The sequence below is a fragment of the Tiliqua scincoides genome, chromosome 2, assembly GCF_035046505.1.
Source record: "Tiliqua scincoides isolate rTilSci1 chromosome 2, rTilSci1.hap2, whole genome shotgun sequence".
NCBI classification, from domain to species: Eukaryota; Metazoa; Chordata; class Lepidosauria; order Squamata; family Scincidae; genus Tiliqua; species Tiliqua scincoides.
Window position 1 is genome coordinate 206,771,806 of NC_089822.1, and position 16,095 is coordinate 206,787,900.

The window sequence follows — 16,095 nt, forward strand, 5'->3', positions numbered from 1 at the left end:
AACATTTAACTTAAATGGTGCTCTTAAGATCTGTCAATACATGTGCACCAAGCACCTGTAGATGTTGCTGATGTAGTGTAGTGATCTATGACCCCCAAACCCTCATCATTGTGAAACCTTCAGTACACCCTAGAGTTCCATAGTTCTTTCTCATGGGCAAATAATTTATTTCAGCTCCACGCCACACTTAAACAACCAAGAGCCTAATCCTAAAGGCTCATAGCATTGGCACTGAGCTCAGGCACCAGATGTTGTAAATGTGCCATAGCTGCTCGGTGTGCAGAGCTCCCGCAACACCAAAATGGCTACCACGGGATCCTGAGTGCGCCGGGCAGCTGCCAGTGGCTCCTCGGGATAAGAGACTTTTGTCCCCTTCACTCAGGTAAGGGAAATAGCCTCACAATGGGGCTACTCAATTCTGCGGTGGCTCTTTAGCCAGCGCAGAATCAAGGAGTCTACTGTTGGGCCATGTGGCCTGACATGGGGCTCTAGATCCAGCAGAGCTGGGATCCAGTGGTTCCGTCCCATTCTCTCCTCCACTACACCTTCCCTCGGCTCACCCCAGAACACCTCCCCCCACACCCCCACTCACCCCTCTACCGCCCGGCAGTCTGGGCGAGCACCAGATGACAGAACATGGGCGCGGCGCAGGCTTGCGCTGGGTTAGCTCCAGCGCTGGACCCACAGTACTGCCCGCAAATGTGCTTTATGGCACGTTTGCAACAGTGCATGCTGGTGGTAAGCCAGCACGTGAAGCATAGGATCAGGTCCTGACTAAGGGGGCAATAAGCACCTCCCAAGAGTTTCTGCTAGTGTACTTTAACACACTAAACAAGGCAGGAGGTACATACCTCATTCTGAACGTAAGTACTGCCAACCTATTTATAACTACACGCTAATACTGTTCTGTATGATTTCATCTTCCCCTTCATCCAAAGAAATCTGTTGTTTTTGTTTTTTTCCCTTTTGTCAATCACTCATTGTCTGTAAGTGTATAGTCTGCTTCTTCAGAGGCCAGAGCAGAGCACATCTCCTTGTTCTGGACAACTATCTGCATGTGCTTGATCAAAGGGTCTGTGGCATGGCCAATATGTACAGTCTTGTATGTGCGATGGTGTAATAATTACTCAATTAATAATAATTACACCTTGATGTAACCTTACAAGCTACAACACAACTTGTTTGTTGAGGCCTTCTCAGTCCTCTATTTTGCTAATTTATGTCATCCATGTTCCCTAACTAAATATCAAAACTTACCTGTGTTTGTTTTCTTTCCAGGCCAGTCCTTCAACCTCAAGCCTGAGCTCTACTCATTCTGCACCATCCCAAATGATTAACTCTGCTCCTCCTAGCACACGAGGTAAGTATGAATCATGTTAGGCAGAGTAGTGTGCAGTTCTACAAATGACCACAAAATTTACTTTTTAATTTAATTTTTTAGATTGTACTGCTGAAGTGCTTCCTCACTTGAATGAAGCAATAGCTTCATTGTCACAGCACTAAATTCTTCTAAAATGTCTTATACGAGAATGTCTCCAAGTAGTGTGTCATCTTTTCAGAAAAGCTTGGTATAGTATCTCTGGTAAAAAATTTCTTAGGCAATGTTATTATGTTAGTGTTTCCAGAGACCTATCCAACACTGAGCCTATCTTCTTAAAAGTCAAATAGAAGAATATATTTGTTTCTGTTCTAAATTAAACAGCTTGAGAGATTATACTGAGAGAACAACCACATGAGCATAAAAATAAATAGCAGTGATGCCTTGAAGTTTATGACAATAGAAGAGGTGAGAGAACATCTAACATGAAAGCTGAGGACTTGAAATAGGATGTACAAAATTAGCCTTATTTCTGGGTTATGTGAACGAAAAAAGAAAATACCTGAAATAACTTTCACTGTCTTGTATTCTAGTTACTTTTCTATCAAGGTCAATGGATGGATTCTTCTCTTTACAATCCTCAGAGATTGTTTTCCTGCAGTGATCCTTCTAGATTTAGATGCCCAGGCTTGCCTAGAGGCTTGCCTACAGTAAGACTTGCCTAGAGTCTGCATTTTCTGACAGTTTGCCTGTGCTATGAAATGACAAGATTCCCCTTTCCATTGACTTTATTCCATTCCCCTTTCCGTTGAGAATTGACTATTCTCCCCATAAGAGAAAAGATACAGGAATCAGTCCTTTTTCTTACTCAGGGACAAAATCAGAGGGGAGGGGGGGTTTGAGCATATAAATAGCTAGGAAGGATAGGGTTAAACAGTCACTCTCTTTCCCCCCCCCCACCCTTTGCTGGTCTTCTGCTTGACCTGAAGCCACCTGCAGCTCCTTGTCTGATAAAAGAAAGACTCAGGTGAAAGAATCACAGAACTTCACCCTTATGTGTTCTCATTACTCATGCAGATACTCATGCAATTGTGTATTTTGCCTGCTTTTGTCATAGATAGGCTGGACTGTTCTGGCATGTCTACAGTAGCTGCTTGTCACAGTACAAGCAACAAGGGAACACACACAGTAGCTTCCAATAAAATTCTTGAAGCTTTCTGCATTCAAGTCTGCAGCTGCATATTACCACATGTATGACTGCAGAGTATACACTTGGATAACAAGTTACAGACAAGCCTCACTTTTTGTTTGATCATGCAATAAAATATCTGTAATTTAGCTTTAAGATCTTGGATCTGTTTCCACTGATCTTTCCCTAATTTACACTGCACAGCAAAACCATGCAAGCATAACAGGAATACGTAAATTTGAATGAGAGATTTCCTGCTTACTTCATTCTATTCTCCCCTCATGATTATCCTCTCTTTTTGTTTGATCACACAGTAAAGGATTTATCTAGTCTCTTGTATTGCAGCAAATATGGCAGATTGTCATGTAACAGGTGGACTGAGGTGAACAATATGGTCTGTATATTAAACAGCTGCACTGATTATTAAGAATTAGTGGAAGGCAATGTTGGGCATTGTATCATTTAACAAATGCAATACTCCCCATCTTAGAGTTCATCTTTCTGTCATTTTACTTCTCAGTGACTTTCTCTACTTCTGTGATCTCTGCTGTTACTTTAGATACTAAGGAGGTGATTTGTATCAAAGTATAGCTAGTCAATATACAAAACAGTATATTTTACTAGGCAAAATCCGGAGCCAGAGTCCCTGAGGCAGTTCATGGCTGAACACAGTCACGTTCTGGCAACTCCTGCGACGCCGCTGGAACCAACCGTATTGGCTTCTGCCTTTCCGTTGGACCATTTCAGCGACATGGAGAGGGGGGATTTGCTGCATGGGTAACAGTCTGTCCTCCATATCTACTTTACCCAGGCTTCGCGCACTGGAGAAGGCACTGTTCCAGAACCACTATTCAGAGCGCAATACCACAGTCTTCTGAGACTGAAGGATGCCAACAATATTTTACTAACAAGAATTAAGTAACTTGCAAAATGTGAAATGGCAAACAACTCCTGATTCAAGAAATGTGTTTGAATTAGCAATGCCATGTTTATTTATGCTTTCTATTCTTACAATTCCTTAAAAGTTTCAAAATACAGTAGAACCTCTTTAAGTTGACCACCCAAGGGACTGGAGGAAATTGGTCAACATAGGGAGGTGGTCAACATACGGGGGGGGGGGAAAGGCATTTAAATATTATCATGTTTAGCTCCCAGGACAACAAATGCAAGGCCAAGTTATTATTTAGATTGGATTTTTAAAAAGTTTTATTGCAAATATCAATGAGAATTGATTCTCTTGTGATGCTTACTATTTACATCATCTATAACTATATCTGGGATATAGGATAGGCCTTAGGAGTGGACCTCAACAGGTGTGAAACCCTGGCCTCTGTGCGGCCCGCTTGGAGGCAGGCTGTGCAGCACGGCCTCTCCCAGTTTGAAGAGACACTTGGCCAACAGACTGAGGCAAAGAGGCAAAGAAGGAAGGCCCATAGCCAGTTAGACAGACCAGGGACAGACTGCACTTGCTCCCAGTGTGGAAGGGATTGTCACTCCCGAATTGGCCTTTTCAGCCACACTAGACACTGTGCCAGAACCACCATTCAGAGCACGATACCATAGTCTTTCGAGACTGAAGGTTGCCAACTATTTATAGCTATATCAAGAGCCAGAGAATAAACAGCCGATAATCAGTGTTTTAAAAAAATCCTGAACATTCATGCTTAAAAAAAATTGTAAGTTAAAAAAAAATACTTGGTTTCATAGCAGACAGGCAGTCCAATGCTATCCCTTGCCAGCCCATAGCATGTAGCATGTTACATAGCCCCAACAGCTAAAAAAAACCAACACTTTTTTACTTAGGCTGCCTGGCCTCCACTGGGTCTCCTCAGATTCACTAAATGCCAGAAAGTGTTTGATATGGTCCCTCACTAAAAGCTGTTGAGAAAACTCCAGTCAGGGAATAAGAGGACAGGTCCTTACATGGATTGGGAACTGTTGAGGACCAGGAAACAGAGAGTGGGTGTCAATGGGCAATTGACAAAAAAAGTGGAGAGAGGTGGAAAGTGGAGTGCCTCAAGGATCTGTCCTGGGACTGGTGCTTTTCAGCATCTTCATAAATGACCTGGAAACAGGGATAAGCAGGGAGGTGGACAAGTTTGTGGATGACACTAAACTTTTCTGAGTGGTGAAGACCAGAAGGGATTGTGAAGTGCTCCAGAAGGATCTCTCCAAACCAGGAGAATAGGCAGCAAAATAGCAGTTGTGTTTCAATGTAAGTGTAAAGTAATGCACTTGTGATGGGAACCAAAGTCAAAGGACAGTGGCTTCACTATGCACAAGCAACCTCATGTCCCTCACAACTTGGTACATGTCCAGGTACAATCGGCAGCAGGCGCAAATCTGTTGGCTATGTGCAGTGTGCCCACCTATAAAAACCCTTTCACACACATGCTAGCAAGCGTAGGGAGGGATTGTCGCGTGGCTTCTTGCTTTTCCAAGATGGGACAAACCAGACAAAACACAGGCCCACAGTATTGCGTTCAGTGGGCAACTTACAGAGGGTAAATTGATACTCTGTGCAATGGTCGAAGTGGTCAAGATACAACTTACGGAGGTGGTTAATATAGAGAAGTTGGTCTCCCATGGTGTATATGCAGTGTCTGTCCATACTGTGAAAATTAGGTCAACTTAAGGAGGTGGTCAACTTGGAGGTTCTACTGTATCATAATTTACTCTTGGAAAAGTCTCAAATTAACTGGAAAGCTTTTTGAAATTCCATGTATAGCAAGCTAGAAAGAAAATTTCAAATCTTTTTGATTCTTCACAACATACATTTATTCAATTAATTATTGTGAAACTTTCAGCTAGGATGAAATTGCTTTCAAAAAGCAAGACTTATGGTACTCAAAATAACATGGTATGGGCTTTTGATTTATTTATTTTTGTGTAGTTTTAATTTTTTTTTTTTTTACAAACACTGCCCTCTGTTGATTAGTGATAGAATAGAGGGACAGGAAGCAAGCCTTCTTTAAACAAAAAACTGATCTTGTCGCCAAGAGCAACTTTTGGTTATGGACCATGCCACATTTTATTTTTATTATTTAAAACTATGTGTTCTGTCAAATTGATGATACACATGGGTGCATCTTGTGTTTTAGTATAATAGGAATACATTGTAAGTGAAGGTGGGATCTGCATGCAATAATACAGCTGTTGTTACTCCTGTAGGTACTCCATAGTTTATATTTTGTCATGCAGAAATTGAACTCTGTAATGTGTAAGAGAGAGCATAAAATATTAGTCTAAGTGAATATTGAATATGGAAGGGTATTCAGGCTATTTGTGTTCAGTGTTTGTGGTGAAAATAAGGAAACAGAAATTAGGAAACAACATTTAGTTATACCAGTGGAATTTGTATTTCTGCAAGCTTAACATGATGAAAGAAACTGCAGCAAGTGCAGGACTTTTTTCTGCACTGTAAACATATCGTTCATTCCACTCCATGCTATATCTTAGTCTACAACCTGCATGCTATGCTTCTGTTGATGTGAAAGTTGTATAAAATAGAAATAACACCTATGTTGAAGTGATATTCAAATATAATATTTGCAAAGGGATCATGTCAACTCCAATAGCAAGCATGGCTATACATTATGCTGTTTGTGCCTGTCCTTAAAGAACCTGTTGATGGCACAGATAAGTCACAAGTGTATATGTTCATATCAGCAGCTTCAAATCAAGTTCTGCACAATATATTGGGGGGATGATGGTTTCTAGTGTTATTTTCATGTCAAGCCTTCAGCAGATGTACACTTCAGCAACTATTTTGATGTGTGAGACTTTCCCTACAGAAGATGACAGTGCACTGGTAAAATATTCAATGCCCCAATAAGCACCTATTTAAATGGCAAGCAAATGTCAAGAGGATCCAAAGTCCCTTTATAGTGTAAAGATATAATGACAAACACTGTTCCCACATTTTAAGTTAAACACAGCTCGTTAATTATACCATCTCTGGAATCACAGTGATCAACAAGCTGCCAGCAAAACTTGTGAATGTTTTTAGTTAATACAGAATTATGGGGATGTCAAGCTACATGTTTGAACTTAGATTTCTCCTGCCTTATTCTGTTGCATGAAGCACTTAAAAATGCAATAAAATTGGAAAGCAATTAGCCTTTCATATTCAGTTAGGCATCTCTGTGTGTTCTATTATGTAGTATGTACATTTAGAAAACAAGATAAGGTATATATGTGGAAACACAGATGCTGGATTTACCAGATGCAATTTTATTTTGGAAAGAAGGGCTTGCAATATGCATTCATTGACTTTCTATGTTGTTTGCTGTCAGCTCAGCAGTCTGTCTGTGCTGTTTTGTTATGAGCTGAACAAGAGCAATTGTTTTATGAACCATTATGTACTAACTAAACTCATCACCATCTTATGTTGATGTGTTATAAATGTTTCATACTTGCTACTTGTGAGTCTCTGGAAGACTATATAACTGGGCCAAAGAGAATATCTGTTGTGCTTTGTTATGTGTACGTGATTGTTCTCACTTGTTTACAGGCTCTCCCTCTCTACCAGATAAGTACCGCCATAATCGGGACCTGATGATGCTATTGCCAACACATCGGGACCGACCTAGCAGTGCCATGTACCCTGCAGCTATCACGGAAAATGGACAGGTAGTGATTTCAGTTTTTCATTCCAAGTACCTTAGCTACGACACCAAATTAGCACCCAAATCTATTTTCTGGACAGAGAAAGAGGAGCATTTTGGAAGACAAGAGAGTCCCTTCTTTGGCTAACAGGAGGAATTTGACCTTACATAAGGGGTAGTTCCTATTCCCTATGTTTATTCACTCACAGCTCCAGCACTCTGACAATACCTTTATCCTTTTACAGTTCATGTTTTGAGAGAGAGAGAACTTCTAAGGGTGCAATCCTAACCGGCACTTATGCCGGTATAGGTGCCCTGGGAGGGTCGCAAACGTGCCGTAAAGCATGTTTGCTCCTCCATGGGAGGAAGCTGCATCGGTGCATCTAGATGCGCTGACGCACAGAGGCCAGCAGAAGCCTCTGCAGCTTCCTCGCCGCCACTTGTGCCAGCGCACCTGTGCCGACACAAGCGGCGAAGGTTGCCGTGGAGGAGGCAGGAGGGGGCATTTCTGGGCGGGGGAGGGTGGGTGATGGGCGGCCCCGGGGGCAGGAGTGCGAGGAGCCGGGGGTGGGGCTGGGACCCGGTGGTTATGCTGGATCCCAACCCCCCGTCCCCGGGGAGAACGGAGCGACTTCAAGCTGCTCCGCTCTCCTGGGACTTGCACCACCTCCAGAGGTGGCGCAGGTCCGAGGAGACCCATTGGGGCACGCAGCCTTTACCCAGGGGTAAGGGGAAGAGCTTTCCCTTGCCTCTGGCTGAGCCGCTGCAGCCAACAAACCTGCATTGGATGCAGCGCAAGCCTCCTGGCACGCAGGTTTGGATTGCACCCTAAACCTGTTAGCACAGAAGTTTCAGAAAAACTTCTACTGCTATGAATCTTCACAGGCTTAGAGAGGTGTTGCTTCTCCCCCCAAGAAGTCATGCTAAGAATAACTTCCCTCAACTCCTCAGGGAGAGGAACATTGAACTTTTCCTTCTTTCATGCCGTAATTATTATTGCTGCTTTGCTTCTCCAACTTGAACAAGGTGACTTATCTGTTCTCTCCTCCATCATTCAGCATCTTGTTATAACCAACCTTGGTTCCTAAGCCAGTATTGATAGCCTTGCAACAAGAATTGAATGTCAAAATCAGATATGAAATGAAAATTGACAGATGAAGCAAATTGCCTGGGTGGGGGCAAGGGAAACACAACCTTGTGAGAGAATAGTTAGAATATAGGGAAACAAATTGTAAGACCTTGGCAGGTCCAGCATAGTTCAAAAATAACAGATGTTTTGAGAATTATACATAGTACCAACACGTAAGCAAAAAATAGTCTATCATTTATTGCTTATTCATTTAACCTTGCTTGATCATTAATATGTCTAAAACTCTTCATTATGCTCCAGCGGCATCACTGGGTTTTGACTACACTAACAGCCCAATTCTATTCCCCACTAATCCATAGCATGCAGCTGTGCGACCAGGGCATGCACTGCATGTTATGGTGGGGGAGGGCAACCAGAAGGCCACTGAGAGGGGATAGCATCCTGGCACTCACCATTTCTAGTCGAATCCACCCCATTTCAGAAATGAAATGGAGTCATCATCATAGTGTTCTATATTGGCAAATCTGTCATTGTTCTCAATTGGTTCTGCTTCCTTTCTTTAGCACCAAAATTTCCAGCGAGCCTTGCTCCAGCAAGTGATTGGACCATGCAAACCCTGCAGTGATCCCAATCTGTCTGTTGCTGAGAAAGGTATTCTTTATCCTATTTTATGTTTGTTCATTTCACTGAAATCAAACATGGTTTAAAAATATTGTTTATAATGAAGTTGTTGCTGTGTTATTGCTAACATAGCAAAAAGCAAACAGAAAAGACTCTCTGGGTGCAGGAGTAGCTTAGGTGACATTAGTAAAGGTCCCAACACATTTCAGCCTGACAGACTCTTCATTAGGGGACTAAAAGATACATATTTTTAAAAATCAAATTTTTTCATTCACAAAACATAAGGAGTTTATAAACTACTCAAAAACCCAGTGAATTGTAATATAAAAAATTAAAATTCCCATAGAAATAACACATTAGGTTCAATATAGTCAATACTTCAAACAAACAAATCTAATTTTATAAAGCAGTACCTACCAGTTTAATCAATACCCACAAGTGAATTACTTGATTATTCACACCTAAAAGGCAGTTTCACAACCTTGTGTAGAACTCTCTCTTTTATACTAATTCTTTTATACTAATTTTATACTCTTTTATACTAATTTATACTCTGTATAAAAGACTAAAAACATGTAGTTCTGAAACATCATTTGACCTTTGAGGTGCTGGTAGCTGAGCCTCTAAATCTAATAGTGCAGTATAAATTAATCAACCAAACTTGCTGCACTGATTTAATTGTAGTTTCTATCTTATGCTAGTGCAGCACAAAGGGGGAGGAGCAAATAAGAGCTTCAGAATATGCAAAGAGGTACAATACTGTCAACCATTCCTCCAGCACCTGTGATAACACCTCCAGCATGATGCACCAGTCATGAGGTTGCATGTTGAACAACGCCCTCGCATGGAAAGAGCCAATCAATATCCTTCAGTCAGTCCTACACCCACAATCCACCTCACACAAATATGCCACATCATCTTCTAATGCAGAGTTACTGTGGCATAGGCAGCAAAGGTCAAAACGAGAAACAACCAGGAATCCCAGTGCTCAGAGTTCTAATCCTTGTATGTCACTCACATAAACACACATTGCCAAGAAATACCTTTTTGAGTGACCAAGGGAAAAAACTAGCTCCCTTGTAAGAAGGCTGAAAGTTCATGAAGTATGAATGCCCAAGCTTACACAAAGCAATGACTTGAGTCTCCCTGAGGGAATACATCAGCTGGAAACATTTTTTTTGGCTTGCACAATTTGAGACTGGTGTGTACATCACTGTGTCACTCTGAGTCCGCCCTCTTCTGGGGAATCCGGTGACACTCTCAGGAGAACAGGAAATTGCCTGTGAATGGAGCCCAAACATCAAAGCCTTCTACTATATAATTCACTGTTGGGGTTGCCCTGTCGTTGATCTACTTGCCCCCAGTCACAATGCCAAGATTCTGCAGCCAAGTTGGACACAATTCCCACTCCACAGAGGACACCTTTCTAGTTCAATAGGAAGGGGGTCTGTTCTATGCATCCTCCCATTTTCTCCCAACTCATCATCTAGTGATGGGCTGGAAGAGGCATCAAACTGGCAGAGGATGTCCCCCAGTGTATGCCCATCTGCCACCCCCAGGCTGTCACACCCAGCTGCCCAATCCACTCTGGTGCACTTTCTCTGGAAATAGTGCAAGATTAGGATGGGAGGGGCTTGCCTCCTTCACCAACTTTGTAGTCATTTTCCCAACCAGTCTGGTTTTTCTCTAGTCTTGTCTCAACTAATGGGCATTCTTTTTGAATCTATGGTCATGTTAGACACTTGTTGACCTTCATATCTGTCTTTCTAAAACCCTTCTGCAGAGAGGACCAGCAAACTGCATGCTTTACAGTCTGACCCTCTGTTCACTGAATTTCACCCAAAGTGGTGTTGAGACAAGACATTCCCTTTTAGCCTAAAATGGTCTCAGACTTGCAAGTCCAAGGAGACCCATAGGTGTAAGGGTGGCTTAAGTTTCCCTTTACTTAAAAAAAGCTGAGCCGCTTTGAGCACTTATCCTGCGCTGGATACAGCACAAGACTCTTCTTGCCTGTTCCAGAGCAGGATAGGATTGCACCCTTCATTGAACAACAGTATTACACCATTAGATTTCTTTGTCTGAAAAATTGACTACAGGGGGGCTGTAGTCTGCCCCCTCCCCCCAATGCACCCTTCTAGAGGGTCTTCTGAGTGTGGCCTCTGCCAGGCTCAGAATGACTTTAAGTAGTAAAAAATATACTTCCTGCTTTTCTTGAAAACCAGAAGTGACTTTTTGATGCCTTATAAGGCATAGGGAGGCCCAGGAAAGCCCCAGGCCAGAGGGCTTCCCCAGGCATCCCTATGCTTTATAAGGCATTAAAACGCCACTTCCTGTCTTCACTAAATACGGGAAGTAACTTTTTTTCCCCACTCACAGTCATTCTGAGCCCAACAGAGGCCATGAGCAGAAGACCCTCTGGAGGCAAGGGGAGCCTCTGGAGGATGGCGAGTGTCCCCAGTTATACACAGTTTCAGTTATCTGTGGGGGAGGGGATTCCAGAATGGAACCCCTGTAGATACTGAGGCACGCCTGTATTTGCCTTTGTGTTGAACTGAATAAGTGCTTTCTATGGAAGTTCTTTACATATTTTCTACAACTGATTAGGTAGGTATTTATAAAATTGTATTTTGTGCAGATATATGATAAATATTGACCTTATTTTTTAATGTCTTTTACATATTGATGAGCTTCTGAGCCTGAAATGTGTTATGACATTGCCAGGGTCAAGATAAAGGCTGCCAGCAATTACATGCTGATCCAGGACAGTAGTGCCCAGTAGTTAGCATGCTCACTCCCTTCTTGTTCTCCTCTCTTTCCTGTTCGGACACACAATTTACCAGGGAAAAGCCTTGGTAGATTGTTGCCACAAGCCCAGGAGATCAGGCTACCCAGAGGGGCTCCCTGGGCAGAACCCCCTCCTAGAAAATTACTTCATATCATCTAGAACTTTTCTTGGTCCTCTGATCAAGTTGATGCCTGTTTTGTTCTTGTAATCCGAAAGGACATCATCCCCTATCATCAGTCGCTGCCTTGAAGGCAAAACATATATAGCAACATGGGGCCTGTCCCAAAATACTCAATTTACAACCCAATCCTAAACTGAACCTGAGGGGTCTCAATCAAAATCACTCTCATAGTAGCACATGCAGAGTGAGGAGATGTGACAATCAAGGATAGACGAAGCTAGATCTGCCTAAAAACATCCACAGGAGTGTCTCAGCCAATGGCAACGACAGAAAGTCAGCATGGACTGAGTGAAAACTGACTTAATTATAATATTTAATTTATAATATTATAATGCTGTTATACAAATCGATGGTAAGGCCACACCTGGAGTATTGTGTCCAGTTTGGTCGCCACATCTCAAAAAGGATATAGTGGAAATGGAAAAGGTGCAAAAGAGAGCAACTAAGATGATTACTGGGCTGGGACACCTTCCTTATGAGGAAAGGCTACGGCGTTTGGGCCTCTTCAGCCTAGAAAAGAGGCACCTGATAGGGGACATGATTGAGACATACAAAATTATTCATGGGAAGGATAAAGTGGATAGAGAGATGCTCTTTACACTCTCACATAACACCAGAACCAGGGGACATCCACTAAAATTGAGTGTTGGGAGAGTTAGGACAGACAAAAGAAAATATTTCTTTACTCAGCGTGTGGTTGGTCTGTGGAACTCCTTGCCACAGGATGTGGCACACATCTGGCCTGGGTGCCTTTAAAAGGGGGTTGGACAAGTTTCTGGAGGAAAAATCCATTACGGGTTACAAGCCATAATGTGTATGTGCAACCTCATGATTTTAGAAATGGGCTATGTCAGATGCAAGGGAGGGCACCAGGATGCAGATCTCTTGTTATCTGGTGTGCTCTCTGGGGCATTTGGTGGGCCGCTGTGAGATACAGGAAGCTGGACTAGATGGGCCTATGGTCTGATCCAGTGGGGCTGTTCTTATGTTCTTATGACTGCTGGACTCAGTATTGTGTGTGTGCATGCACGTGTCTGTTCCCTGAATAGTAAGGTTAATTAAACTCTGGTTCCTTTTTTTTGTGAACGTTGCCTAAGCATTGGGATGGGAAGTAAATGCCCTTGGTTGTTAACTTCACCAGCATCTGAGAAAGTGGTGTACATTTCAAGGTAGCAAACTGTTTGCTCTTTCCACTTTCAGCCACAGCACTTGTTTTTACCACTGAGACTTTGACCAAGTCACTGTAGCAGTACATACTTGCATATTTTCATCCACAGATTAAACTTTATATTCAACAGTGAAAGCGACATTTCTTAAGAAAAGAGCTATGAAAATCTTAGTCATACTAATAAAAACACTCAGGGTTTTTTTTTTTGTTGGTTTTTTTTTTTTTTACAAAGCATCTCATTCATAAGATTGTTATTATGGATTATGTAAGAGCATTTTATAGGAGAAAAATACAACCTTCTCTTCTTTGTCTGATTTCATGAATATTGGAGATGGTTTTTCAGTTTGGGTTTGGAACCAGTAGAAACTGTTTTTACCTCATCTTGGTCATCGTGGCACAGTAACAGGCTCTGTTGTGCATACTGAAATTTCTGTGACGTGTTCTTTGTTACGACTTTCTGTTTATCTTGCTTGAAGTAAAAAATTATTTCATATCATCTAGAACAGGGGTGTCAAACATAAGACCTGGGGCTGGACAGAAGGTTTTTATCTGACTCTCAGGCTTTCAGCTGCTGAGGAATGCTGAGGTGATAATTGGGCTCTCCTATATCTTGAAATATGATCATGTAGAAGTATTTTCTCTTCTGTCATTTGCAACTAATGAGTTCCTACACAAGAACAGAGTGCTTATTTCTGGTTTTGACCTGTTTAATGACATCACTTCCTGCCTAATGACATCACTTCCGGTCCTCAGCAGTCATCATGAATGCTATTCGGCCCACTGCATGAAATGAGTTTGACATCTCTGATCTACAAGATCTTTTCTTGGTCTTCTGATCAAGTTGATCCCTGTTTTGTTTTTGTGATCCTACAGGTCATCATCCCCTATCATCACTCACTGCCTTGAGGGCAAAACGTATATAGCAACATGGGGCCAGTTCCAAAATACTCAATTTACAGCCGAATCCTAAACTGCGCTGGTGCAGTGGGGCCACATGACCTAGTCTGCATCCAGTGCAGTTCAGGAGTTGGCTGGACGTCTCCTTGGGGTAATAGAATATATTTCCCTAACCCCAAGTAATGCCCCAGCTGTCCCTGGTTGGGATTCTCAGATCCATTCCAGCTATATAGGGCTGCCCAGCCTGGAAAGGGGGTTAGGTTAGGATACAGTGGAGGAAGCCTCCACCTATCCCACCTCCCTCTGTGGCCTGATCCTCTCCTCATTCCACCCTTCCCCTGCCCAGAAACACCCCCTTATCACCTCGGAAACACCCTCCCACCGCTCTCTGGTGCAACCTTACCTGCGCCAACCAGTGCTGGGACAGGATGTGGTGCCGGCAGGCCAGCACAGGCTGTTGAGCTGGAACTACTGGCTCACAAGTCATCACAACCATGAGCTGACACTCTGAGCCAGCACGGGAATAGCTGCAGCAGCTCAAGTCAGACTTAGGAATGCACTGTTAGATAGTGAAAAAGGTCAGCCTTCAGCCCCATCAAGCCCAAGTAAAGTTGGTGTTAACAGTGTTACCCAAATTCAATCTGTTTCCATCCTTCAGCTGTTCCAGCAGCACCAAGCAGCTGGAGTCTGGACAGCGGAACCAGAGAGGCCTTGCCATTCCTGTCAGCTCATGTTGGGAGCATCTTGGCCCCACCAGTACCTCCCCGAAGCCTACCCCATGGTAAGGAAATGGCTAGGTCTGCAGAAATTCCTGCATTAATACCCAGATAAACCATGTGAAGGCCAACAACATTGCCATCTGTTTTCCTTCTATTAAAAGAAAAAGAGCAAATGGAAGCAAACATTTTCCTGATTCACTTGGCTTACTGTTAGACAAATCTGAATAATTTCATCAGTACTATGAATGTGCTTTGGGACTGGAATTTGATTGGCCGGTGATGTAAACTAACTTGATGTCTTGCAAAAAGTTTTACAGTGCAGTCCTGTGCACGCTTTCCTGAGAGCCTGTTGTCTTGCCACGGGAGCCATGATTTGATAACACCTCTGGGTTTTCTCCATTTTTTCTGTACCCACTATTGAATTTTTTGTTTGTTTTTTGTGTATATGTAAATGTTCCCAGTTATGTGAAAGTGTCGTTTTCTAGGAAGCTGCTGCTGCTGGGCTATCAGGATTTACATCTGTCTAGTATTACCGAAAGCTTAAGAACTGTGAACAGAAACACCAACTCTGACCTGCTGTTCTTTGATGATTATTTGATTTATCTTGTTTAAGGTCACTACTCACTTCATTTTGATGCCTTCCATCACCACCTTAATGATGTCCCTCCAGCGCTGCCTGCACGGACACTGCGCAAGGTAAAATGATTTCTCAAACAACAGAACCATCCAACTGATTGTTACCTGTTTGTTTATACTAGATTCACAGCCCAATCCTAAGAGCCGCTAGTGCTGGCGCAGCAGCCACTGTGCCAGTGCTAGCTGTCGCAAACATGCTATAAAGCATGTTTGCAGTGACTTGTGAACAGGGAGTGCTGGCAAGAAGGGCTGCACCATCCCATCAGCGCTAAATCCAGTCCAATGACCACCAGCACTGATAAGGACAGTGCCAAGTGGTGCAAAGTGGAAATTCTGCTGAACATGATATTAACAGACACTTGTTAAACATTCTCATTTTTAATTATCCACGCATATCCAATTGAAAGAAAAGAGTCAACCCTAGGTAGGTAAGTAGGCCACTGTTGGTAGGGTGACCAGGTTCAAATAGCAGTGCTTCTGTAACTTTTAATTAGAATTGTACAGAAGAGGAAATGTTGACAGATGCTGTTTATCATGAAGTGCTGCACCTTGAGAAATTTGTATTGCTTCTTATTTTCCATGTGGTACACAAATCCTGTCTTTTGTGCCTGATCACAGTACTGTGTCAGATGCAAAGAAGAGAAGCAGTTCTTAGCACTACACCACTTTCGTTTTTGTTCAGCTTAATGCTTACAGACAAATATTGCACTGCCATCAGAAAACAGGTATTTCTGTTTGGAAAGCTAGACAAGACATATTTTTTAAAATATGAATTCAAAATCTCTGAATCAATAATTCATGTTTTGTAATCAATGTAGAGTGAATTCAAAAAGGAAATAAACATTCCTTTGTATTTTACAACATCAGGTGGGCCACTGTGAGAT

The 16,095-nt window shown here is 42.5% G+C and overlaps 1 protein-coding gene across 5 annotated transcripts in view; it reads left to right on the forward strand.

The window, feature by feature from the left end:
* Window positions 1-16,095, forward strand: part of DOCK3 (dedicator of cytokinesis 3) — a 282,465-nt gene that overhangs the window by 257,797 nt on the left and 8,573 nt on the right. For 2 of the 5 annotated variants that reach the window (XM_066613546.1, XM_066613548.1), the window contains 5 exons: window positions 1,279-1,360; window positions 7,021-7,139; window positions 8,768-8,855; window positions 14,515-14,637; window positions 15,189-15,271. In XM_066613546.1, the coding sequence (XP_066469643.1) occupies window positions 1,279-1,360; window positions 7,021-7,139; window positions 8,768-8,855; window positions 14,515-14,637; window positions 15,189-15,271 (495 nt within the window). The remainder of the gene's footprint in view (window positions 1-1,278; window positions 1,361-7,020; window positions 7,140-8,767; window positions 8,856-14,514; window positions 14,638-15,188; window positions 15,272-16,095) is intronic. The other 3 variants (XM_066613549.1, XM_066613550.1, XM_066613547.1) reach the window with 2 other exon arrangements.